At 42.3% G+C, this 27,423-nt stretch overlaps 2 protein-coding genes across 7 annotated transcripts in view; both read left to right on the forward strand.

The window, feature by feature from the left end:
- LOC138100941 (endomucin-like) overlaps window positions 1–26,681 on the forward strand; it is a 74,958-nt gene extending 48,277 nt beyond the window's left edge. For 2 of the 6 annotated variants that reach the window (XR_011146980.1, XM_068998775.1), the window contains 5 exons: window positions 635–730; window positions 11,975–11,999; window positions 13,033–13,094; window positions 23,649–23,711; window positions 24,942–26,681. Coding sequence is in view for 3 of the 6 variants with exons in the window: in XM_068998775.1 (XP_068854876.1) it covers window positions 635–730; window positions 11,975–11,999; window positions 13,033–13,094; window positions 23,649–23,707 (242 nt within the window). In the remaining 3 variants the exon portion in view is untranslated. Of the gene's footprint in view, window positions 1–390; window positions 523–634; window positions 731–11,974; window positions 12,000–13,032; window positions 13,095–14,053; window positions 14,169–17,460; window positions 17,559–17,696; window positions 17,803–17,946; window positions 18,138–23,648; window positions 23,712–24,941 lie in introns of those variants that run through there. The other 4 variants (XR_011146978.1, XR_011146979.1, XM_068998776.1 and 1 more) reach the window with 4 other exon arrangements.
- On the forward strand, window positions 9,083–11,232 carry LOC138100937 (uncharacterized). The gene has a single exon (XM_068998761.1). The coding sequence runs from the start codon at window positions 9,121–9,123 to the stop codon at window positions 11,230–11,232; it is 2,112 nt and encodes a 703-aa protein (XP_068854862.1). The 5' UTR covers window positions 9,083–9,120.
- Window positions 26,682–27,423: the final 742 nt, after the last annotated feature.

A 27,423-nucleotide genomic window follows, 5' to 3' on the forward strand; every position in this document is an offset into this window, starting at 1 on the left:
TTTAAAAGGAGATCTTGCATTTTCTATCCCAGGTTGTAAGTGCTGTGGGGAATGTTACTGAATTATGTAATTCCTTGGTGTCTTTCTGGGTGCACAATGCTAAAAGCAAAACAATCACTTCAGTTGCTGAATTTCAGACAGGTCTCTCTCTCTCTTTTTTTTTTTTTTTTTTTTTTTTTTTTTTCCTTGAAAAAGAGGAAAAAATAAATTGCATGTTCAAAAAATTTGTTTCTGGAACACGACTTTCTCACAAAACCTTTGGAGGCCATCAGCATTGGGGTTGAATGACGAGTGTTTTCCTCAAAATTAGGATGGGCCCAGTGGAGCAGGTGCTGAAACTTTGTTCTTTTACTGAAAAATGGGTGAAAGCAGTTCCACAGGGCAGCATGAGTGTCAGGGAAGGGGTAAGGGTGGGAGAAGGAAGATGCTTCAGTCTTCCCTCCCCAGAGAGTCCAAGCCTGAGGCTCAGTGGTTGCAGGAAGAGTAACAGGAGCAGCAGGTTACCCTGCTCCAGAGAAATGGGTAATGTTTGGTGAAATGGAGCTGGAGGTGCCTCTCAGTGTGTGTAAGTGCCTATACACAGAGGCAGTGTAAGTCAGAGGCAGCAGCCAAAATTGTTCTCCCTCTTTTGCAGATGTTATCTTGCCAATTGTCATCACCCTGATAGTCATTACCCTCTCTGTCTTCTCACTGGTGGCTTTGTACAAGATGTGCCAGAAGAAAACTCCAGGTATTTGGTTTGCTTTCTCTGCAGGGGATGGGGGGGGAAATCAATGTGCTTTTCATTATTAAAAGATCTCTTTTAGATTACCTTAACCATCACTGTTGTGGCAGTCTGGTGGGAAAGCCTTTTGTATTTTGAAGTGTTTTGCCTAATGTGGGAAACTAACACTTCATTTTCAAAATCAGTAGGAAGAGCAGAGTGAGCAAAAATGATTTTTGGAGAACATATAATGCTGTAAAGCCTTTTGTTCATGATTTTGCAGCTACAAAGAGCTAACAAACACCTGTGCTAACACAATCAATCAGATAGAAATAGACAGTGAAAACTAAATTTGAAGATGTTCAACAAAATCCCTTTATGTATTTTATCTTTCTTCTAGACACAGGCAAAGAAATATCAATGTTTTCTTTTGGGATATACCTGATACATACACACACACACACATGCACATGACACATGAGTAAAATTTTCCAGTTACAGTATAATGTGCAGGGAACAAAATCCCTGAGCAAACAGTATTTGCAGAAATAGTCATTTTGACAGAGCAGCTAAAGTCAGTATCTCTTTCTTTGTTGTCCATTAAATACTTAAAATAATGGGTTATAGTTCCATCAGAGTCCATTTGACGAATATTTCAGGGCTGCCCAGGCAGGCCACAGGTAAGTGTAAATCTCCATTAAGTGAAAACCCAGATCTGAATCCAGACTGTGGTTTTTCTGTCCCTGTGAGCTGGTGTGAGTTAGGAGACCTGTGCAGAGCTGTGAAATCACCCGGCCTTGGAAATACAAAATCACAACAGGGTATTGAAACTGTAAACCAAGACAAACAGTGTGTCACAACCAATTTAGCCAATGACATGGCAAAACAGACCCAGATAAACAGAGGAAGGTATGATCCTTACTTAGGAAATTACTGAATATTCAGAGTCGGGAGAGAAAGATGTGAGATGGAGAACATTTCCTTACCAGCCTCCCCTCTGTGCAAATGTCATCAGGCACTGTATTAGCAAATTCATTTTGAAGATAGAGTAGATACCTGTGGTGCTTCCTGTAGGATTTGCCCAGACCCATCCAGTGCACTTCCCCTGCAGATGGAAAGCCCTGTACTTGGTGCCATGGAGTTGGTGCCGTGTCTCTGATGTAACCCCCGGCCCCTTGTATCTGCCCACACTTGCACGTAAGCATAAAATACATTCAGCATATGATTCATTTTGGAGACAAACCTGTTCCTCATCGATGGGGATGACAAACTCTGTTCTCGGATGTCGTGCCAGGTTGTACCCCACAGGGGGTACGGCCTCAGGAACACCCTTGTTCCCTCAGTCCCCTCACCCCGTATCTTTTAGCTCAGTTGTTGTGTACTCAAGAACCATCGCATGCTCATGTCCTCTGTGCCAGCTACCCAGGGATTTGGGAGCTGCAGGGAAAAAAACGTGCTTCTGTTGTGCTCTTGGGCAAGTCCTCTGTCATTCTCCCTGGTTTCCAGAAGCATCAGTAGGAGCAGCATCAGTTCACTTCCATAGATGACCAGAAAAATAACAATTACTATTCAAGCTGATTGATTGTGTGAATGAACTGAATCAGGGGGATGGGGAGCAAAAGAATTCGGTTGTTAGGAACAATGCATCTAGCTTGGTCAGCATACCAGAGCAGGAAGAAGAAGATAAGAGACTGCTGATAAAACCAGGGGGAGTCTCAGACAGGCATCCTGCTTCATCCCAAAACTAGCTCAAACCAGTCCCAAAGCTTAAACCCAGGCCAAAGGTATAAAAGAGCATGCGCAGGAGAGAAAGGTGAAAAGTTCAGACGAGGAAGACTCCCCTGACTTCGTCACAAGACCCCCGAGAGACCCCTACCACAACCACCAGACAACACTGCGCAAGCGCAATGCGGATGTAAATGACTTTTGAGTTCATTATAATACGAAGCGAGGCTGGGCGGGGCTAGGTGATGAATATGTATGAGTTTGTTAGGAAACTTAATGAATATGGAACTTGTAACCCGATAAATACCGAGCTGAAAACAGCTGTAGGCACGCATGATTTTGGAGGAGCGATCCCCCATGCGTCCCAGCGCTGGAATAAAACATACCTACTTTACTACTTTTTCTAGTAGTGGAGTCCTTTCCTGCCTTTCATTTGGCGAGCCAGGCAGGAGAGACTCTGCCCGGCTGCAGGATCGGCTGAGGAGCGGACATCCTATGCGCGCCCCAGGCCTTTCCTGGCGGATCTCCTCCCCTCAGCTCGCTCACTGCAGCGGACAGACAACGACCTGCTAAAGCTGCAGACAAACGGTATGTTTTGCATTTAAGGTGCCTGTAAGTCGTACGCGTGGCCAGGGCTGCTGGTAAGCCGTGAGGAGACGTCCCACGCGCAGCGTAGTCCCTGTGAGGGAAAAGGTGGGGCCGGCAAGGGGCAATCACCGACCAATAGAGCGGCCGCTAGCAATCCTGGGGGCGGATTGGGTGATTCCAAGGGGGGGTCCCGGTGGAACTTGTTACTGTGTTGGAAAAATACAAGCGGGATCCTGAAACTATTACAAGCGAGTGTCACGAACATTTTGCTACTAGTAGCTGGTTTGAATGTTGTTTATATGTTTGTGCAGACATTGGTTGTTGTGGGATTGCTTTTTATGGGTGTGGATGTGTATTCGGTCGTGCAGATGTGTATTCGGTCGTGCAGATGTGTATCAGGTCGCTTATTCGTTTGTAAAACAGGAAGCTTGCGTGTTGCCGTGTGATATTTGAGAGTGTGATATTGAGACATTTGTTTGGAAGAGTGCTTGTTCGTTGAATTTGGAATCTTGACTGGAAGAACCTCTGCAGGAATATTAGTGGCTTTTGATTGAGAACAACCAGCAGCAGAGAATTTAAAGTTTGAAAGAGTACAAGAAATAGCTTGCTCTTGTGGATGTATCAGAACCTTTTTCAACGGGAGGGCAGCAAGTTGCATGGATATTAATGCAGTGTAAAGTTTGTATTTTGAGCCTGAGATTTTAAAGATTGTGTGTGGGAAGTCGCATTTGGTGCCTGAGGTTTGGGAGGTTCGGGAAGAAAATTGGGAAAGAATTGTGAGAAAGTGTGAAGAAAGATTTGGGTGGAAACGAGATAATGCTAGGGGACAAAACTCTCTCCATTCATGTGTCCTATCTGCTCGAGTGATAGAGAGGACTCCCTGCTTGGTGTGTGGGTGTAAGTTCAGTGTAGATCTTGTGGAAGTCGGAGAAAGGAGAAAAAAAAAAAAAAAAAAGAAAAAAAAAAAAAAAAAAAAAAAGGAAGATTTCAAGCAGCCTTGGCAAAAGGCATAGGATACAGGTGACCCGAAGGGGGTGGCACAGTATTTGAGTAAGCTCAAATAGGATGGGAACCAGACAAAGTAAGGAAATCCCCAGAGCAAGCCCGCTCGGCTGTATTCTAGCCCATTGGAAGGAGATAGTAGGAGCTGGAGGCACAGAAAATAAAAAAACCCTTATAAAATATTATACCCAGTGGTGGCCACTGTATAAATTAGAAAATAAAGCTAAATGGCCATCTAACGGAACTTTAGATTATAATACTTTGCTTCAGCTAGTGCTGTTTTTGAGGCGGGAAGGTAAATGGGAAGAAGTTTCCTACGCTGATGCATTTTTCTCTCTCCGAAAACACCCTGAATGGCAGAGACACTGTGGAATCAAACCCCCCAGTGATCCTATGGTGTTAGCTCTGGAAAAAGAAAATAAAAAGGGCCAAAGAAGAATTAAGCGCTGCTGCTCGTCGTGCAGCATAGGCCAGAGATGCACAAGGTCAGACAAAGTCTATCAAACAGCAGCTCAGGGACAAGATGATGATGAATTAACCGATTTGCTTAAGCCTCCCCTTAGGAGACAGGAAGAGGATGCGGACTCGGAAGGAACACCAGCGCCAACCCCCTCTCCCCCGGGCAGTCCTGTCTCGTCCCGAACCAGGAAACAGGTACTGATGGCACCCCTGAGAGAGGCGGTGGCACCTGATGGGGATACAATGTTGATTAGAGTACCTTTCTCTACTGCTGACCTAGATGCATGGTATAATATTGCCAAAAATTACCGAAATGATCCAGCAAGTACTGCTGAGCGCTTGCGACTTATAATTAAACAGCATAATCCAGATTGGGCTGATATACAATTATTATTGGGTGGACTAACAGAGACAGAAAGACAGTTAGTTTTGAAAACAGCTCGAGACTTGGCAGAGGACTATTACAAAACGCAACAATTAGATGTAAAAGATTACTTCCCACTCCAGGAACCACACTGGAATCCGAATAGAACAGCTGAATTAAAGAAATTAAAAAGTTATCAAGAATGGATAGCAAAAGGGGTGGAAAGGGCTATTCCCAAGACCCTAAACTGGTCAGCTTTGTACGCAATAAGACAGGGTCCTTCCGAGTCACCATCCGAATTCCTGGATCGTCTGAGGGATGCAATGCGCCGTAACACATCGCTGGATCCTGGGACCGAGGTAGGGGTACAACAGCTGGTATCTTTGTTTATAGGGCAATCCACAGGAGATATCAGACGTAAATTACAGAAACTTCAGGGGCCAGAAGGGAGGAATTTAGAAACTCTATTAGATGCAGCTTGGAGGGTATTCAGTAATCGAGAAGAAAGCTACAAGCAAGGGATGAGGAGATTAGTAGCAGTAGTAGAAGAAGGGAATAGAGGAAAACTTAGACAAGGACCCCCCAGACGAGGACCTCCCAGACAGGGCCCACCCCCGCTAGGTAGAGACCAATGCGCGATTTGTGGAAGGTCCGGCCATTGGAAAAATGAGTGCCCAGAAAGAAGACAAGAAGACTGCCAGAACAGAGGAAACCGAGGAAGGGGGAGGGTGGTTGCACATGTGAAAGAAGACTGAAGAGGACCGGGGGATTCCACCCTAGCGGATCCACTGGTTATAATGAAGCTAGGGGACAAGGAAAAAGAAATAGAATTTTTGGTGGATACGGGGGCAGCATATTCAGTTTTAAATAAAGCTTTGATGCCTGTGGAGGATGACTATATTGTGGTACACGGAGCAACTGGCCAATCTGAAAAAGCTTATTTTTGTAAGCCATTGAAATATAAAATTGGGAAACAATGGGGTATTCACAAGTTTCTATATTTACCCAATTCTCCAAAAGCACTCTTGGGAAGAGACTTATTAGAACAATTACAAGCAACCATTATTTTTAGGAATGGGGAAGTTATTCTGGAGGTAAATGACCAACAGTACATAGAGATACTGAGCCTAATATTAACAACCAAAGGCCCTGTGGAGGAAATCAGGGAAGAGATAATAAGCCAGGTGTTCCCAGGAGTCTGGGCCACAGATGTACCTGGGAGAGCCAAAAATGCAACCCCAATACAGATCAAACTCAAAGAAGGGAAACAACCAGTTAGAATTAAACAGTATCCCCTTAAAAGGGAAGACAGGGAAGGAATTGGCCCAATAATTGAAAAATTCTTACAGTTGGGATTGTTAAAAGAGTGCCAATCTGATTTTAATACTCCTATCCTGCCTGTCCGTAAACCCGATGGATCTTACCGGGTGGTCCAGGATTTACGGGCTGTTAATAAGATAACTGAGGATCTCTATCCTGTGGTGGCAAACCCTTACACTCTGTTAACATGCTTAACACCAGAACTAACCTGGTTTACTGTTTTAGATCTAAAGGATGCCTTCTTTTGCCTCCCTCTCCATGAAGCCAGCCAGAAAATTTTTGCATTCGAATGGGAAAGCCCTAAGAGTGGACGCAAAACCCAGCTCACATGGACGGTGTTGCCTCAGGGATTTAAGAACAGTCCCACCTTGTTTGGAGAACAGCTCACAAAAGACATAGAGTCCTGGGAAGCCCCACCAGGAGAAGGGAAGCTATTGCAGTACGTGGATGATCTCCTAATAGCTACCCGAACAGAGGAAGCTTGCACAGCCTGGACGGTAAGCCTCTTAAACTTCTTGGGACTCCAAGGGTACAGGGTATCCAAGAAAAAGGCTCAGGTGGTGAAACGGAAAGTGATCTATCTGGGCTATGAAGTCAGTGCTGGGCAACGAACTTTGGGGCAAGATCGCAAAGAAGCGATATGCCAAACCCCAAAGCCCCAGACAGCGAAAGAGTTACGGACTTTTCTGGGGATGACGGGGTGGTGCAGATTGTGGATTTACAATTACGGGCTGCTCGTGAAACCATTATATGAACTCATTACAAAGGAAAGCAGAGCTCTCCAGTGGACAAAGGAGGCCACGCGGGCCTTCAGCCAGCTAAAGAATGCCCTCATGTCAGCTCCAGCTCTAGGACTCCCAGACGTGAGTAAGCCATTCTTTCTATTTTCCCATGAGAAGCAAGGGATCGCCCTGGGAATACTAGCACAGGACCTGGGCCCATACCGACGGGCAGTTGCTTATTTCTCTAAGCAGCTAGATGCAGCAGCCAAAGGATGGCCTGGGTGCCTCAGAGCTGTTGCAGCAGTCGTGCTAAACATCCAAGAAGCACGCAAGTTCACCTTGGGTCAGAGAATGACTGTACTGGTATCCCACACGGTGTCTGCGGTGCTGGAAGTGAAAGGTGGGCACTGGCTCTCCCCACAAAGGTTCCTGAAATATCAAGCCATCATGGTGGAACAAGATGATGTAGAAATAGTGGTAACTAACATTGTCAATCCAGCTTCCTTTCTCAGTGGAAATCAAGGAGAACCAGTACGCCATGATTGCCTGGAGACCATGGAAGCCACCTACTCCAGCCGCCCGGATCTGAAGGATACCCCTTTAGACAACGCAGAGACCTGGTTTACTGATGGGAGCAGCTACATCATCAGTGGAAAGCGACATGCTGGGCATGCAGTTACCACCTGCCAGGAGGTGATAGAATCCGGACCTCTGCCAACAAACACCTCTGCGCAGAAGGCTGAAATAATCGCCCTAACCCGTGCCTTAGAGATGGCAAAAGGAAAGAAAATAAACATCTATGCAGACTCAAGGTATGCGTTTGGAGTTGTACACGCACACGGGGCCATTTGGAAAGAAAGAGGACTGTTAAATTCGCATGGAAAGAACATCAAACATGCAGAAGAAATAATGCGGCTGTTGGAAGCAGTCCAGCTACCTGAGAAAGTAGCAATCATGCACATAAGGGCACATCAAAAGGTGAGCTCAGAATTGGAAGAAGGAAATGAACTGGCGGACAGAGAGGCAAAAGAAGCAGCAAAAGGTGAAGTAACAACAACTGGGGCCTTGATCCCAGATGGACAACTTTCCCTAGAGGGTAAGCCAACATATAATAAAAAAGACAAGAAATTGATTAAAGATGAAAAGGGAACATTTAATCAAGAGGGATGGGCTATCACTGCAGGGGAAAAAGTAGTTGTTCCCTCTCATTTGCTATGGGCCGTAGTTAGAGAGGAACACCAGAAAACACACTGGGGAACAAATGCCTTATATAATTACTTAATTGAGAAAATTATCGCCAGAAACTTATACGAAACTGTTATGCAAGTAACCCGACAGTGCAACCTTTGCCTCCAGACTAATCCCAAAAATACCCCTAAACCAAAATTAGGCCAAATTGGGAGAGGCCATGGGCCAGGACAGCAGTGGCAGATTGATTTCACAGAACTTCCAAGAAAAGGGGGGTATCGATATTTGTTAGTGCTAACAGATACTTTTTCAGGATGGCCAGAAGCTTTTCCTACTAGGACCGCTAAGGCTCGAGAAGTAACCAAGGTGTTACTACAAGAAATAATACCGCGCTTCGGAGTTCCAGCCACAATGTCCTCAGATAGGGGACCACATTTTATTTCAAGGGTGGTACAACAAACTAGCCGACATTTAGGCATAGATTGGGAACTCCACACTCCATACCATCCCCAGTCGAGTGGCCAAGTAGAGAAAATGAACCATATGATTAAGCAGCAAATTGTGAGATTAGGGCAAGAAGCTAACCTACCCTGGCCCCAATCTCTCCCACTTGCATTGTTACGAATTCGGACCAAGCCCAGGATTAAGGAGAAGCTAAGTCCCTTTGAAATACTTTATAGGAGACCATATGGGGTACAGAAAGGAATATCTACGCAAACAGAGGAAGAAACGCTAACCACCTACATGATTGCTTTAGATAAACAGCTTAGAGAAATTGGAAAACATGTGGCTGGAACTCGAAGTCGAGGCCTAGACGGTCCTGTACATGGCATTCAGCCTGGAGATTATGTATATGTTAAGTCTCTTACAGAAAAGACTCTGGAACCACAGTGGGAAGGACCATTCCAGGTGCTCCTCACCACTTACACCGTGATTAAGATCAGAGAACAGAGTGCCTGGATTCACCATACCCGAGTAAAGAAGGCTCCAGAGACCCCTTGGAAAGTGACCCCTGGGGATGAACTGAAATTGAAGTTTACTCGAACAAAATGAAAATGTTAGGGTGGCACGCAAGTATAACCCAGAAAATTGTTTTTCTCACAGTTATAATTGTAACCATCAGCCAGGAAATTATTCCTAGGGGAGAAGACATATGGTCTCAAGCCTTTATGCGGGTTACTGGACTCATGGGGAAATATTCTGATTTAAAAAATTTAAACCTGTTGACTGTAGTCATACACGGAAACCAAGTGTATACAAAGCAAGAGTGGGAAAAACAAAGAACTTGGCAGCTCCAGGGGACTGTAGGAGAAAAAATCAAGATTGGATGCCGAATGATTAACGGGACTACTCACAGAAAAGCAACCCAAATCAGTGTCTCAACTACTTCTACAGACAAACACCGTGAAATCTGTAGTTACGCAAGTGAAGCAGACTGTTGGTATAATTTTACATTAGTACAGACTGTTGAAGTGGTTTGTCTTTGGGGCCAAGGCAGTAATGGACTCTCATTCAAATTCCAGATAAATGCCATGGCTAGGCCCACTATGACCTACTCTGGCAATCAGATCCAAACCCAGGTCACACCACTTAAATCTGAGCCAAAGGTTTATGAGATTGGCCCTTATGTAGTAAGGAACACAGGCCAACAATTACTGCTGTTTAACCCAGAATGGTCTCTTAAGCGTGTAGAACTACTAATGCAAATTAACATTTCTGAAATCCAACCAGCCTGCTCCCCTTTAATTCAAACATCCCTTGAAGGGTGGACAGCCTGGCTGCAGAAGCAAACCCCCCTCAAGAGCAGAATGCGGAGAGACCTGAGTGGCATGCTAGGAACAGGGCTGGGAGTTATAAATGGAATTGATTCAGAGATACTGATGAATAAACTGGCCACGGCAACCAGTGACCTGACCAAATTAAAACAGCCCCTACAATCTTCCCTATTAGCATTAGGAAACAGCCAGTGGCAAGTCTCAAAAATACTCCCAGACCTTGCAAAAATCAGCAACCTGGATCACGAACTGATATTAAACACGCTTGGCACAGCTCAGGACAATGTCTCATTAGCCTTTAGCTGCATACAGGCTCAATTATGGATGCAGTCCACAGCTTCCTTAATCATAAGAGAGGGTAATGAAGGTGTATTTCCTATTGAGATCCGAGAGGCTGTTTGGAACAATGCTACTAAATTAGAAAGAAAACTCCAATCCTGGTGGACCTTGGTAAATTTCACCTATAGCCCAATGACTAACATAGCTACTGCCTTTGTGCTTACGATATGGAATGCCACAGTTTATGTAATTCATCCTATTGTCGCATTGGGATTAAACCATAAAGGGACAGTTTTCTACCCCTCTGAACATAGAGTATGGGCTCGGATGGTAAGAGAAAAATGGCAAACAGTGAATTTAGAATCTTGTATTACACGGGAACAACAAGGATTTATCTGTGAAAGTAATACACTTGATGCCAGAGACATATGTCTTGATACAGAACAAGGCATATGTCACTTTGAGATCCACCCAGACACTTCACCGAAAACTGTACTCGTATATGTTGGGCAAGGCTGTGTGTGCTTAAGAACTACCTGCACTTCAATGATGATAGATGACAATGTTATAAATGTAACTGCCAGGAATCACTCTAATTTTTGTATTTGTAATTTTGCCATGATTGTTGGGTGTGATTTTTTGTATTTAGCACCAGTCGTATCTCATCAATTAATAAGGTCTAACTATACCGTTTACCATAAATTGCTACCCACACCTATTGGGATGGACCTAACATTAGTAAAGCAATTAGTAAAACATCAGGACCTCATGGAGATTTTGAAAGAAATCCAAAGAAACGGGGAAAAGACCTTAGTCACTGTCCATTATGACACACAAGAAATCAGCAGAATTTTGCAAAGAGTGAGACAAGACGCAAGTCATAACTGGTGGGACTCACTTTTCGGGTGGTCACCTACCGCAACGGGTATCCTAAATACGTTATGTCACCCCATAATTGTCTTATTAACCTTGGTTAGCACCTGTCTCGCGCTGTCTATCGCGTTACTTATTTGGAACTATAGAGTACTAAAAAGACTATCAGTTCTAACTACTTTGTCAAACGCACACGGGAAAACATTAAGAGATGCCTACCAAAAAATTCATTAGAAAAAGAATTTAAGTATTAGTAAAAGAATTTACTAACTCTTTAGAAAAGGGGGGACTGAATCAGGGGGATGGGGAGCAAAAGAATTCGGTTGTTAGGAACAATGCATCTAGCTTGGTCAGCATACCAGAGCAGGAAGAAGAAGATAAGAGACTGCTGATAAAACCAGGGGGAGTCTCAGACAGGCATCCTGCTTCATCCCAAAACTAGCTCAAACCAGTCCCAAAGCTTAAACCCAGGCCAAAGGTATAAAAGAGCATGCGCAGGAGAGAAAGGTGAAAAGTTCAGACGAGGAAGACTCCCCTGACTTCGTCGCAAGACCCCCGAGAGACCCCTACCACAACCACCAGACAACACTGCGCAAGCGCAATGCGGATGTAAATGACTTTTGAGTTCATTATAATACGAAGCGAGGCTGGGCGGGGCTAGGTGATGAATATGTATGAGTTTGTTAGGAAACATAATGAATATGGAACTTGTAACCCAATAAATACCGAGCTGAAAACAGCTGTAGGCACGCATGATTTTGGAGGAGCGATCCCCCATGCGTCCCAGCGCTGGAATAAAACACACCTACTTTACTACTTTTTCTAGTAGTGGAGTCCTTTCCTGCCTTTCAGAACTTAATGCAATACTGCAAAATTAGAACTGAGCCTTGTGCCAGCAGCTGCAATAGTCATGTCTAAATGTCTGGGGTTTGAGTTCCAGCAGTCAAAATGGTATTAACTTTTTTTCTTCTTCCAGAGAGACAAGAGAACGGTGCTGAACAGTAAGTTGAATCCTTTTGATTGCTTTGAGATCTATCACAGGGCACTTGTAAATGTAGCAGATTTTGCATAGGATCTTCTTTCATCTTTCTCTGTTTAAACATAATAATCAGTTGCCAGCCCAAAGAGAAATATCCTGTTGAAAGTGCTGCACTTGCAGTTATTGTAGACCTGTATGCATGATAAGCAGCTGTTTCAGCATGGGTAGAAATGTGGTGACTCTCAACTGTTTTGCAAGTGGTCATTTTGAAATGGATAAACAGCTTATACTGTGCCACAGGACTCATTGGCCCAGTCTTTTTCTTTTTTTTTCCACTTTTTGCCCCATTGATCCTTCCCCTCTCCCCCCACATCTTTTCCCACTCCCCTTCTTTTGTTCATGTTTTCTTTCTTTTTATTGTGTTTCCTTTTTATTGTGGGTTATTTTTATATTTACTTATTTATATTTATATTTCTTTTGGTCCCCATTATATCATGTTCCTCTGTCCCATCTTGTTTCCACTAGACCATTTGCGTAGGCTCAGTTGAAATAGTAGCGGCATAAGGAGTGTGAGGAGAGGGAAACTGAGAAAGATCCATTAGAAGATACGTGCTAAAGGCCATTGAGCTTGGCAGTGGCCACTTCTATGACCAAAAGCAACATTTGGGCTGCTGATTTACTTGGTAGCCTTGACTCCCTGGGCATCTGAAGTGGTCCTTCTTTGCAATTCAATATGTCTAAAGGGCTTGCATTGACAGAAAAAGTATGACTCCTTTTCCCCAGATGTATCTCCTCTGTGAAGTCCTAGATTAAGCCTGGAGTCATTAAACGTGATTTATTACATATTGTAAGAGAAAGGTATTTTCAGAGATACTGTTATATGGTGTTTTCCACCACCAAGATTTCCACTTCATGACCCCATGCAAAGCCTTTTTTAAGCCTGCCAGTGTAGACTGGAGTAGATGCTGCCTCCTTGGGACCATCATTTTAGAGTTTTGTTTGGCTGACCAACATGTGTGCTGTCTGTCTGCTTAAATGTTTTCTGACTTCAACAGGGCCCAGTCAGACAAAGAAGGAGTCAAACTTCTTTCTGTGAAGACAACTTCTTCTGAGACTGGTGAGTGTTGCCTTTGTGTGTATGTCTGTTTCCCTGTCTGAGCTCAGAGAAGAGCAGTTTTTGGGATGTCATTTCTTATAGCAAGCCCATGTTCACTTCCTGTCAGGTCAAAGTCGCTGCAAACAATTCCTCTATAGTGCAAATGCCCAGACTGGGAGCCTGTAGAGCTGCAGTTCAGCTGTTCTGTGTGTGCTGTCAGTACTTGGGAATGAGAAGTAGGACTGGTTTAGGAAAATATTTTTTAAAATCATTGATGGTAAGCGATCTAGCGAGGCATGTTCAGGAGTAACAGTGATCACAGTATTTATCAGCTAGATCTGGCTGTAAAAGGAGGTTTGAGGACTGGTAATATCAAAATCACAGAATGTTCTGAGCTGGAAGGGACCCTCAGGTGAATTTAAGTGAATGGCCCACATGAAGATCAAACCCATAACCTTGATGTGGTTATTACCATGCTCCAACCAACTAAGCTAATATCCCAGGGATCAAAAGGTTTGGAGTCAGTGCTGTATGTAATCAGGGTTCTGTTGGAGTTGGTGTCAGTCAGTGTACAGTGACTGAGCCCTGTACTCAGTCACCCCTTGCATTCAAAATCCTACTCTCATTGCAAATCCCTCTGTCCTGTGCTTCAGGTTCTTACAAAATAAGTGATATAAAGCCTAAAGGAGCAAAGGTTATTCATAACATGCACAAAAGAAAGCAAAGTCTCAAAGGAAAGAGATGGATGGAGTAATAAATTCTGCAAAAAAATGGAGTAGCACAAAATAAGACTGAGGCAGAACAAAATTCTGACTAATCAATCAAAATCCCTAAATCTCTCATGGTAGAGCTAGCCATGGTGATACTTCACACCTTCACCCAATGCTTTCTCAGTCATGTAGGTCCCCCCTCATCTGCAGAAGTCTTTCCATCGCTTACTTCCTACTTTTTAGGTATAAAGCTCTTTTTTTGTCTTTAAGCTTTTTGGCCATCTGTTTCTCCTACTGACATTTCTGAGGTTGACCAATCGCTGCTTTCTCCTTTTGTCCAAATCCTTGGGAAGTCCTCTGAAATACAGCACTTGATCTGAACTATCCTCTGCTTGCTGGAGAGGCACAATTTAGACTCTCCAGCCTTCTCTGCAACTCCCAGAACTTTTCATGCAGTCTAAAACACCTACAGGGCATCTCTGGCAGCCGTTGCAACAAATCAGAGTCGGGCAAGGTCCCTCCCCATGGCCTCATGACACAGAGCTAGGGGTAGAGTGGCACAGGAAGGGCCTGCTCCACCACAGGACACATAATTCTGCCCCACTGTTGGGTTTTTTTGTTTGTTTGCTTGTTTTTTAAACTGAATTAAGTTAGAAACTAATTAATGGACATTTTTTGATTGATTCTGCCCTCATGCCATTTCAGAAATAAAGTGACTTCATTGACAGTAGCAGAAATGTTTGTGGCTTACAGCAGGGTAAACGAGAAAAGACACAGGCTCACTTTTTTTTTCCCCAGATGAGCTCTGGTGCTTGTTAATCAGCTACTGGCTCACGGATTATCTGAGCATCTTCCATCCAGAGGATGCTTGATATTCCTTTATACTGAAGTATGATTTGTGCATGCTATAATTAGAAGGTTTGAGTCATAACCACTTAGAAGACAAGATTCTTGCCCTCTTCTCATTAATACAATTCATATTTAAACTAGCTGCCATTTTCTCTTGAATTCTTACATCATCATATGTTTCAAAATTAAACATGCTTTCACAGAAATTGAAGTCCTGCTTTGCCCAGGTTTTTAGACCCACTTACTTCTTAAATTAAAAGCACTCTGGCAGAGGGGTCTCTTTCTTCCAGAAATATCTGTCACTCATACAGGTATTTCAAATATGTTAGGATGCCTCCCCATTGGAATCAGATTTACTTGCTTCGTTAAAAGCTCAGGCATAAAGGCAAATATTTCTTATAGTACAGACACAAGAACTGTCTGACTCATGGGCCTTCTCACAGCTACTGACAACAATTGCCCTGCATAAAACTTCTTTGCCTGTGTTCTTTCCTTGGTCCAGCTGTTTAAAAAGTGTGTGTTGTGGCTGTCTCTGCACATACCAGCAAAACTACAAGGAGCTGTGAGTAGAAAGACCTAAAAAGCAGATCTAAAGAAAGATCTAAAGAGCAGCCTAAACTTTACAGGCAGGGCTACATCATCCTCTCACTATCAATAGGCAGCTCCTCCCTAAGGTCAAGCATATATACAGTGCAATTCTGCTTTGATATGTATTCAAATTAAGCTTTATTAGAAGTATACATTGGGGGTTTTTTTTCATTTTTGCTTTTTATTCCAAACAGAAGACTTTGAGATTATATAATTTTGTAAAATATATACAGGACAAATACGGACCTACAAACTGTTCAAGCTAGCAACTTAGAAGGACCCTGTGTCAGTGTTGTGCATAGATCTTGATCAAAGGTTATGGTGAGTTTAATCTTGCCTTATTTTATCTGTCTAAAAACTATGCCAGCTGCACATAGTTGAAAGAGATGTATGTGTCCAGAGGGCTGTTTATCCCATCTGCCTTGAGCTGGAACGGGCTGACCTGTGGCAGTCCATGGACTACTGAAGGATCCTATTTCAGGACTTCTAAAATTAGGTTCTGAATATGAAATGAAAGGAAAAGGAAAGACTCCATTTTCAGAGACACAGCTGAATTCAAGAGTATTATTTCAAATACCTACAATTAATGTGAAAAGAGTACAGGAAAAGAATGGTTTTCAATTAAGCCTGGACTTATGTAATGTTTTTAATGGTATTACACTAGGTAAAATGGAGCTTTAATATTCTCATTTTTTATAAGTCTTCTTAGAAAGATGGAATTGCTAATGGCTTTGAGCTCTAAGGCACAACTGGTGTAGAATTGATGTAAAGTAAAAAAACCTGAAAACTAAACTAGACTCAGTAAATTTTTCATGCATGTTTGTCAGTGAACTGCAACACCTGATGCAAGATAAGTGCCTCTTCTTGCATCTAACTTGAAAACTCGTCTTGGATAAAAATGCTCAGGATGCTGAATCGTCTCAGAAGTTTTACACTAAAGTACAAATGCAGGACTTATGGCAGCCATTTCATGTTGGCTGTACAGGCAAATTTAGGGTGACTCTCCCTAGGGAGAATAAATGGTCTTCTACAATACAGCATTCTAGAAAATCTACCTGCAAAAATATTTATTTGAGATTCAACATAGCCCACAGAACTGCACATTTTGCTTGTCAGTGACAGTTATATTTCCTGAGAATATAAGATGAAGGGTTTTAATTGATGACTAAGAGATCAATACCATCAGGCATGAGGTTAAAGTATTGCCTGTCTTGAAAACAGACCTAACTTTTTCTGTAAGGGTTCTTGTGTATTACACTGAGAAACAGCAAGGGTATTGATCACCTTTTTAGGACTGATGAAAAACATCAAGGAATGAAAATTGTTCAGTTACAGAAAGGATAGTAAATAGAAAATTGGGTAAGGCTACTCCATACAGGTGTATGATGCGTGATAGAAGTATTGATACCTGAGTAATGACTTGACAATTTTGTTTTATGGCCCTTGCCTGGAATAACTATTCTAGAGCAGGTAAAATGTATGAAAGGCCTTTTAATGGAAGCACACCAGTTCAATATTCAATGTAAAGTCTTGTAGGGATGTGCAGGTGACATAATATTTCCGGCATGGGTATAATCTTGGCACCTAAGCATAAGCTGATCCAATAAAGCGTGATTTATGACCAGACTGAGCTGTTTTGAGGTGAAAGGGTAGGATATGACTTACTTGGCTTGTAGGGGTATTGCCTGTTCTGCACTGAGTTTGCTGAAAGGCACCTGAGGCTGGAGAAGGGTCTGTGGTACTTGTCTGCATTAGGGCTTCCAAGGATACCCATTGTGGACAAAAATGAAAATTCAAGTGTTGCTACTAAACAGAGATGAGAAAATGTACCAGGCAAAGATGGATATTTGGGAGACACTTAACCTGGTCCATTTGAAACCCCTTTAACCTATTGCAATCATGCTGGGGAAAGAGACCGTTTAATACCTAGAGGTGCTCTGAGATGGCAGTGCAGTGCACGATAGCATGAACCGAGGAAGCAGAAAAACTTGCATTCTCCATACGCTCCACATCTCTTCCAAAAGCTGCTGCTGTTCAACAGGAATGATGGCCTTAGAGCTGTTATCTGCTGCTTCAACTGAATGTACCTCAAGACAACCCACTGTGGTGCTAGGGCTTGGACATGGAAAATCCTGTGATGTTCTGAAACAATGTGGTGGGATGACATTGTCTTTGTCACTGCTTTCCACAACCCTCCAAATGCTGAGACTAATTGTTCTGCCTCACTCATCAAACCACAGATGTGGTTTTGGAACAATGGGACAAATCAGGAGCTGGTGCAGACCTTGTTTCCTGTTATGTTGAGTACATCTAAGCACAGACCGTGACATTTAAGAAGGTAAGAAATCTTTGGTGCTTACCTCATTATGGACCCAACCAAGGGAAATTTACCCCTGTGAGGGGGTATAGTTCCATAGTGGGCCATGAGGTTTCTCAACATGCATTGGGACTTTGACCTCTTTTTCTTTATATCTAGGATCCAGATGTCTTTAGGAGCAGAAGAATCTGACCCCCTAGATGAGACACTCTGTCAATGGAAATTCCCTTCCCTCTTCCAATTACTTGCAAGATAAGCAGTGTAGGTCAGTGAAGAGCAGTCTGCTGGCATGCTGCATGCTTAGGAACAGTAAGAGTGGGTGTTCCTGCTAATGTAGGATATGATACTGATTTTTTCTGTTTCCTATTCTGAGATGTAGTTTCAGGGTCTTATGTTTTTCCCCCTGCAGGTAGAACACCTAGATGCCGCTTTGTAGGAAAGGTTCGCCTTGCAACAGAGAAAGATGTCAAGTACCTCCCTCCCTTTCCTTTTCTTTCTCACTTTCTGATACTCTATTTTTTTAACCTTGTATTGTATAATAGCCTGAAGTTGTGTTTCTTTCTTCACAGAAACTGTGGAATAAACTTTCTTAGCTCCTTACAGCTTGTGGTTGGACTCTGTTTGTGTTTACTCTCACCACCAAGTTCTGACTGCACACACTTCCAGCTGAAACTTTTGGACAAAACCATAGTCAAAAACATAGTCAAACTGTAGTCAAAACAGCATATGCTTCCTGCTGTATTTCTAATTTGACTTGTGAGCTGTGCATATTTTCAAGGGTTTTTAAAGCAGTCTTAGATTCAGACTGCTGAGGGTCAGGTGATGTTTTCCCCTGTGAAGCATTTGCTGACTTTACAGCCTGCAGTTTTCTGAGATGCTCCTCATGAGGGAGCCACCTCCCACTCTTTGCTGCCCATTCGGCAGCAATTGCCTTCCTGTCCTTCACCTGAACTTTTCCACACACCCTCTCTCTGCCATGGTGAATTTTTCAGATCCTTCTGTCGTGCTAGCCATAGCGAGGAGCAGTTTGCAGGGAAATGGTGAAGTGTGTGGCAGGGGAGCTGCAGTACATTGCAGGTGCTGGACCCACTGGCCCACATCAAACCTAGCTACTGGTTCCCAGTTAATGCTGTTCTCCAGCATCTGTAATACACCCCTCTTTCTTTTATTTCAGCGTGGTAAAAACAGACATTTTTTTCCCCTGTGTCTGCAGAGGTAGTTTTATACTTTTATAAAAGATAGGCTTCTGCAATCAGATTTTATGGAAAGCTTGCTTTAATTCTTTGCTCCAAACCTGAGTGCCACTTACCAGCAATTTCTCAGCAGCAGATATTACAGTGAAATAACAGCACAATTAATTTCTTTCTTACAGACAATGTAATTTGAGATGCGGTACAACCTATTTTTTATGTGAAAGACTGTTTTTACATCCTTTTTCTTCCAGCTTTCCCAATAATGTCAGAGGGCTTTACCCAGGTCAAAGGCTTTCTGTACTCATAGTACTCAGTCTGTACTCTCTTTTATGTCATGATGTTCTGCAGTGTGTGTGTATTCTGAATACTATATTCAGATTCTGAATCAAATGTGGAGGGGCAGGGGAAGAGGGCCAGTTGTAGTGAGATTAATCCAATATCCTTCCACAATGGTGAGACAAAGAAATGTTTGTTTCAGAGCTTCAAAACTGACCTTATTGTAATCTGTAATTTCAGTTGATTGTACCCATTACTTATTCAGGTACATGGGCATCAGGATGCAACATTAATAGTTAGAAATGGATATATTTGTGAGGGAAAAATCAAAACAAATACTGCACAAGTGAAATTTTAATTAGGAATAAAACCCTGCATTTTCACTGCAGCACTATTTCTTTCCTGGCTATCTTTCAGCTTGGAACAGCCCTCAGTATCCATGTACTCAGTCTACCTTCCATGAACTCAAAACAAGTACGTTGAAGGATGAGGATTTATGAGTACAAAAGTTGTTTTTTTTTTCTTTTATGTCTTCCTTATCTTTATCCTTTTGAACCACGGCCTTGTTTTAGAGGAGAATGCGTGCAGGGTGTATCGGATCAGGCCCAGTGCTTACGCTGCCAATTTCTTTGGGTGGATCAGTGACCAAGGCTCTAGCAGAAGTGTTCAAAGGGTAGCCACATGGAGGCTGTGTGTATGAAAGACCTGTGCTGTATTGTAGTGGTTGCTGCAGCACTGACTCCTTTAGTACTGAGGCTAAGAAACCATCATCTGAGCCAGCTGTACCTGCTCGGACCTTGGATCTATGTAGCCTCAAATCCTGTCACTGAGGGTGGATCACATGAGGTGTGAAAGGAAGCGTGACAAACAGGAAAGGACTCCAATAGCCTGTCCTCCACCATAGTCTTTCAGCAGTCCGTGGCTTGGAGACATCCTGAATCAGACTTTGTATCCTTGGTGTTTCCCAGATTTCAGTGGCTATTAATTCCACAAATTTGTCTGGTTTGCTGTGATATCTGCAGCCTCCTGCAGCAATGAACCTGATAGTTTGACTAGAGATCTGTCTGTTATATGACAGTAATAGTTAGAGACCTCATGATGCCTATGTCTTTGTTTTTGCAATCCAATTTCAGACAAAAATCAACAAACAGATGCAACACTGGAGTATGAGAGGGAGAATAAAAGGGGTAATGTGAGGCTTTGCATGTCAGCTAAAACTTCCACATCAGTATCTGACTTCATTTTCCAAATATTCTGCCTAAGGCCTCTTTCTCAAACTGTGCATCATTTCTTTCAGTTTTTGTAGAAGTGCGTGATATATGTGAGGTTGGCTTCTCACTGCCCTCTGCCAACCTATCTGAGCCCACAACTCCTCCTCCATCAGGAGAGGTGTCACAAGGCAGGACCACAGGTAAAGGGGGTCACGTAGCACTTGCAGCTGTGCAGTTGGTAGCACTTTAAATGCACCAAATACTTTCTTCCAGTTCCCTTCATCTCCCATTTTTCTGAGGCTGCACACTTACTTTTCAAGGTGGACAAATGTACAGTGAATTTTCAACCCATTATCAGAAAGTTATTGCCATACTATCCATCAAATTGGATCAGAATATCAGAACAGCAACCAATACCTTTATTCAAGATGCTGAATACCTATATAGTGAGCAGCTGACAGTTCAGGTTTCTCCTGATACCTTCCATCTCCTGCTGCACAAAACTAGAGTTTGTGTATCATCTTTCTCTAAATGCATAATTCAGAATAAATAAAATCCCAGTTTTTCACTGACGATGTTGTGCAGCAATTTTGCTCTTGTTGGTATATTTTGTGGAACTGCACCCTTTCTCTTTCAATGATGGCCTCAAGTTGCACCAAGGTAGTTTAGATTAGATATTAGGGAAAAATTCTTCACAAAAAGGGATGTTGTTGAAACAGGCTGTCTAGGGCAGTGACAGAGTCATCATTCCTGGAAGTGTTCAAAAATGTGTAGATGTGGCACTTGAGGACATGGTTTAGTGGTGAACATGGTGATGTTGCTGGGTTGATGGTTGGACTTGATCTTAAAGGTCTTTTCCAAACTTAACAATTCTATGATTCTGTGACAGCCTTCAAAGGATCCAGGTAATCTATCTGGACTGGTTGAGCACCTCCAGTGCACCCTCTATTTTCTCAGTCACCAAAAACTTCAGTATGAAATAATTTCTTCAATCTATTAAAATGCCATCTGTTCTAACAAGCTACTGAACACAAGTATTTAGTTTTCATTTCCTTTCTGGGAAGCAAGGTTTAACCCATTTGTTTTGGTGGGTGATGGTTTGGGGGCAAGTTTGGGTTTTTTTCAGTCTTGGAACCTGTTTGTGTCAGTTAAGGCTGTTTTGAGATCAATATAAATGTCTTCTTACTTGCACCTAGTCTGAATGTTCTTCTTGGTTTGCTCTTTGAGTTGCATCTGGATATTTAGCAGAACATCAAACTGCTGAACCATTGAACTCCCAAACTGATCTGGACACGTCTCTGTGCAGTCTCCGGGCATACTGCAGCCCTGTATCTAAATCCATCCATTACCCTTTTATCTCTTGAACAGAGAGCATCTGTGACCACTTCTTCTCCAGTGTATAATCATTGTCTCATCGTCACTGAATTGTTGGCTGGCACTAATGATCACAGACCTTAGGACAAAAATATCTTCAGGCATATTTGCAACCATGGAGCAGCCATAACTTGGTTTCGTTTCACAAGTCTTGCAGGCTCCTGCCCTCTTGGATGTGCAAAGCAACATAGAGCATCCCTGCCTGCATCCATTCCTCACCAGACATTGATATTATAGGGGGACACTGTTCACTGTTCCAGGGATAAAGTGTGTAGCACCAGGAAATCTGGATAGGGCGTGAGTGTCTGTGTGCTGCAGTCTCAGGGTGTGCAGAAAGGCAGAGTCACCCTCCCTGGCCTGGCTACCGCTGTGGGCAGGTACCACTCAAACACTCTGCCTTCTGCAGCCAACGCTGCTTGCCCATTTCATACTCTGATCCAAGGTCTAGTGGCATAAATGGGATGTAATCAGGGAGCTACGTTGACTCTGGAGCCTGCCCTTAGACATGTTATTCTCCTGGGGTGCTTCCATGTGAATCTGTCTGCAGAAAAAACAGCTGAGAGTGGAATTGATAGAAAAGTACTGATATTTATTACCACTATTGAGTATCTTCTGCATGGTAATATATTTCACAATTAATTTCTCCATCGCCTTCTTTTTTAAATAGTTTTGCCAACTTCTCTCTTTCATTCTCTATTTAATCTTCTATTTCTACATATTAAGCAAGGAAAGTAGAGACATGCAGAAGGGGAAAAGAACTAAAAAAGAAATGAGCGTTCTTGAAAATATCATTCCTTTGTTAGTATAAAACTGTGCAATATTTGAACTGGTTCACTTTATTTTAGCTTTTCAAAACAAGATTTTTATCTAACAAAAAATATGCCTTGTTAAGATGTTTCAGTTTTTTTCCTAGAAGAAACCTGTGATTCCCTTTTCTCTACCTGAAATGTGACATGATCAGAACTTCTGAAGCTCTATCTTAGCAACACTTCAAAATTACTTTAAAATATTTTTTTCCAAAATTGAACCCTTGGGAAGTGAACACAATTCCAGCACATTATTGTTGAACAGTTTTTAGCAGATACCAAGTCTTGTACTCATCTCCAAAAAGCTGGACTAAATTAAAGAGCCTTTTTTGCTGTGAAGAAAAGCTGTTGGAAAACTATTGATAAGTCTTTTCCATTCTCTTCAGGAGTGCAACTATTTAATTTGGCTGCTAATCATTTAAATGCCTAATCAGTGAATTTTTCTATAATCCTAACTTGTATTACAATTTGCAACCCCAGGCCCTTGATCATTTGTAGCTTTTTAACACATATTCACTTCTCCTGGAATGTAATACATCACTTCCTTGCCTCTCATGTGTGCATGAGGAATTAAATTGTCTCCTGCAGGTGAGCAGGGAGGCAGAAGGCAGTTTCCTGGAGGCATTTGGGTTTTCCCACCCTCATGCCTATCTCCATGTGGCTCTGGACAGTCTGTGAATGCCACTCCCTGTTCATCTCCATGTACAAATCTCTGACACAAAGTAATTCCACTGCCATTCCTGAGTCATGCCCTTGGAAACGGGACATCTGTAAACACGTCCTCATCTGGATTCTTATTTGCCTGCCTGTAACTGCTGGTAGTGCCTCTGCTTCTCCAGGGAAGGAGGATTGAGAACTGTGTGAAGTTCTTAAATATTCATCCTTCTGCTTTGGAGGAACTGAGCTGATGTCAGTGTTACTGGCAAAAATTAATTTTATAGTTCTATCTTCTTATTTTTATAGTTCAATGTTCTAATCATAGCTATAAATTAATTAAAGTCTTATTCCTCTTCAACCTTGGAAAATACATTGTGGTAGTAACCCACCATTTTTGAGCAAATCACAGGGGAGATAATCGATAAACTAGGAAGAGTACTAAAAATCTATCGTGTGAACAATTTTTGGCATTAAGTAAATCTGACAAGGAGACTGGCTGGTTTGTACAGTGGTCAGTGATGTGTTCCTGCTAGACTCATTGGTCCTTTTGTCTTTCCATGTTTATCTGATGCAAATATATTTTCTGTTTCTTAGGAGAGCACTCATCTCATGGGAAGAATAAAACTCGGCAACTCTTCACATCTCAGCAATAAATATGTAAGTTCATAGCCTTTGTTTTCCATCCCATAACATTAGTGATTGTCAGTCCCTTTAATACTTTTTAGTCTCAGTATTGTGCCACATAACTAAAAAAAAGGGTTAAAAATGCAAACCAAAAAGAGCAATGACTTAAGTTGGCAGCAGCCTCAAGGAAAAATGTCTTAAAGAAAGCTCAGCTTGAGCACACCATCGTGACCAGATTCACAGGCAAACTGAAGAAGCTTCCAGCTCCAGAGACAGACCTATATAGGCAAGAGCATGTGACTTTAACTGTTCAGCATTTCCTGGATGTAAATCCCTGAGTGAATTTTCTTTCTGTTTGTGTGAGAAAGAATAGATTTTTAAAGGCAGATACCTATTAAAAAAAAATATTTGGTACCCAGAAATTTTTTGCTCCTTTTTTTTTCCATGAAAAATCTGAATCTTTTTCACTTCATGAAAAAAGCCAGCACTTTGATTGAGGTAGTTTATTACCTCTTGAAATCCTTGGTGGTTAACATACACAGCAAGTGCTGGATGCTATTTTTATGTGTGAGAGGGCAGAGACCATCAGAGCACCTCTGAAACCCAGGTTTTGATGTGGGCACTGCATTGTCCTTCATGTATGAAGCTTTCTCAGGCACCACAATATCCACTTCCCATGGAGCTGCTTCTCTCGCTTGTGGAGAGCTGTGGTCCTTTGCTGAGGGAGAAGGAAGCAGCTGTGGGAAGGGTCCTATGTGACCAGGGTAGAGCAGGAGGTAGGGGAGAAGGATGCTCTGAGGAGCTGGGTGTCCCAGCATGTGTGGGATGGACCCAACAGAGGCTCTGGCAAAGCCCAGCCTCCCACCAGCACTGTAGGATGAAGCCCCTCTAGAATGGGTCCCATCACCCTCCACTGAGAAATACCTGGCTGATCAGAGATGTGAGGAACATCTTTGATGGTTTTGACCTATTCTCATTTCCTCTAGCATGCAGAGACCGAGCTTTCCTGATGCCAATAAAAAGGACAAAATTACCTCCTTTGTTCCTTGAATTAGAGCAGCAGAACGCAGTTTTGCCTACATTATTGAAAACCCAGAGGTGGTTCAGTATGTGTGGATGCAAGACAATGGCCTGGACAATGAATTTAATCCTTATTGTCTAACCCATATTGGATTTATTCTGTGTCTTCCATTTTAGCTTGCTCTTATGTTCCTGAACAACCTTACCTGGAATAATAATCCTGAGATACTCTTGTCATTTCAGATGTGAAGCAGCCTGTTTTATCACGATATCCAGGAACATCCCACCAAAGTTGCATTTCAATGGGAAATGTGGAGCAGCTGAAGCTTTTTACCATCAGGGCACTTGTGTTAATGACCAGGTTTTGACTTCTAAATCTCAAGCATCTCCTTTCCCTTCTGGAAAGACATGTAATTTTTTGATGGCTTAATTACTGGTATATCATATATATTTATTATTTTCACATATAGTAAAAGCAGGGAAACAGGTTGAAGAGAATGTAAAAAGAAGAAGGGTGAAGATAATGTAAAAATTAGGTGATGTTTGCATAGTAGCTACTAAAAATGTTTTCTGCACACAGAGGAAGGAATATGTCAGTATACTTTGTTGAACTTATGGTAGCTAGGGATCTTTTAATTGTATGTAGCAGAATACAAACAGGGCCTGACCCTTGAAACAGGACTGGGCAAACAGCCACTATGAAAATTAATTCAGTGTTTTCCATGAGACTCCTCACTGTAGCACATGCTTTGCTTGTCACAAATGTTTACAGGGTGGGATGCCCGGCTGAGATGCTGAAGTGTGTGCTTGTTTTCTGTGAAGGGAGGAATATACCTTGCACTGAGGCTCTTTTAAATTCTGTAAATTACTGAATATAATCCTTGTAATGTAGCAGGCAATAGTTGGTTTTCACCTGTTCCTTGGCTAATTGCATTATGTGTGCTACAAATATGACTCCCATATAGCCTGGGGCACACAGTGGGAATCAGCAAGGGAAGCAATTTCACAGATGAACCTTCGTCCCTGTGTTCTGAGTAATGCATTGGATTCCTGTGGGTTATTGAATAACTCTGGAAGTTTAGAGAGTGTTTCAAGTGCTAATTACAGTAGCTCTTAATTTGTACAGAGCTGGCAGTTCCAAAATATCAAGTAGTGCTTCTATCTGCATGTACCCTACCTTTCTAGAACTATAAATGTTTGAAAGTTATATTACTGTGAGCATCTGCTCAGTCTCAATCCACTGACTGGTAGCATTCCAAGAATTACTTTTTTTTAAATTGAAAATTGAAAGAAGACAACTGTTGGTCTAAGTGTAGGACCACGATCCAGGATGATCATCTAAGTTTTGTTACCTATTGATGCAACACTTTTGAGGAACTTCTCTCTCCAATTTCCTTCTCTGAAATATTAAAACTTGCCCAGCATTATGGTAAGAGACTGAGCAGATTTATTAGTTCATGTCTATAGACAAATCTGAAAAGTGTTTTTTTCCCTGTGCTTGGCCATTGCTCTTACTTCCACTTTGTTGGATCTGACAATCTTCTGTCTTAGTGGCACCATGGAAGACTTTTGATGAAGCTTGATCAAAGATGGGGAACAAACAAGTGTCCATGCTTCAGCTGAACTTACGTGGTTCATTCAGGTATTCCTGGATCACTTGTGTTCTTCAGGAGCAGAGGAGTCTTGGATGCCTACTTTGGAAAGGTCAGGCCATCTGAAATATGCTAGTTGGCATCTACAACTATTCTGGTTCCTGATTGATGAAGTTTCCTTCAAAAAAAAAGCAGTCACTGTGGATTTTCATGTTGATTAAAAACCCAAGATATTTTGTGGTATGTTGTACAGTGAAAGGACAGTAGAAAAAAGCAGAGAAAGATTGTGAAATACCTGTTTGTGTTTTTGTGCAAAATACTTTCAGAAAATACCATGTTGCGTCAAGAAAAAAAAAATGTACTGCCTATTAAAATGTATTATCTTTATTAAGTAGCTATCCTTTTCTGTTTGCAGAAATGTAATCTGTTACCCGTGTCTAGCACAACTATTGTCCATTACTCCACATTCCTGTATCACAGAATGAGCTGGACCCTTTCTGACAAGCCTGGAGAGCAGGCATTAGATATTCTGGGCATGGTGGTGGCAGGAGCGCCATGAAACCTTGCAGAAGGCATGCTGGAGGTGGCAAGTGGAAACTCCTCCTCATTACAATCAGTGATGGGGAGAGAGCAGGCCTCTGCAAATCCTGATGCTGGAAAAGTGAAAAACACCAAAACAGGGAAGGTGTTTGGGCCCTTCATGATAAGGGGCACGGCAGACAACCAACTCATCAGAAGGCTGGGAAACATCTCTCAAAGGGACTGACTTGTGCTGAGTGTGTATCAAGTAAAAGAGGTGAGTTTAGTGGAGAGCGGAAATAAGAGCCTGAGATCCTCTTAACCCCTGAAATTACAAAACTTGTAGTAAAGGGAGACATATGAACTTCCATGCTTGTTAAAAATCACAAGGGAATTAATGTTGGTATGAAGGAGAGAAGACAGATTTGCTTGAAGGATATCTGTAAAGCACAGAAAGGATTTGAAAGAATATTTGGGGCACTTCTGCAGGGCTGGAGGTGCTGGAATTGGCTTTAATGGGAAGTGATGAACTGTCTGCAGAGAGAGCTCAGTATTTAAAGAAGTTACATGCAATGGATCAGGTAGATGAAAAAGAAATGAAAAATCAATTCAGG

Source organism: Aphelocoma coerulescens, unplaced genomic scaffold (genome assembly GCF_041296385.1).
Source record: "Aphelocoma coerulescens isolate FSJ_1873_10779 unplaced genomic scaffold, UR_Acoe_1.0 HiC_scaffold_171, whole genome shotgun sequence".
In the NCBI taxonomy this organism is placed as follows: domain Eukaryota; kingdom Metazoa; phylum Chordata; class Aves; order Passeriformes; family Corvidae; genus Aphelocoma; species Aphelocoma coerulescens.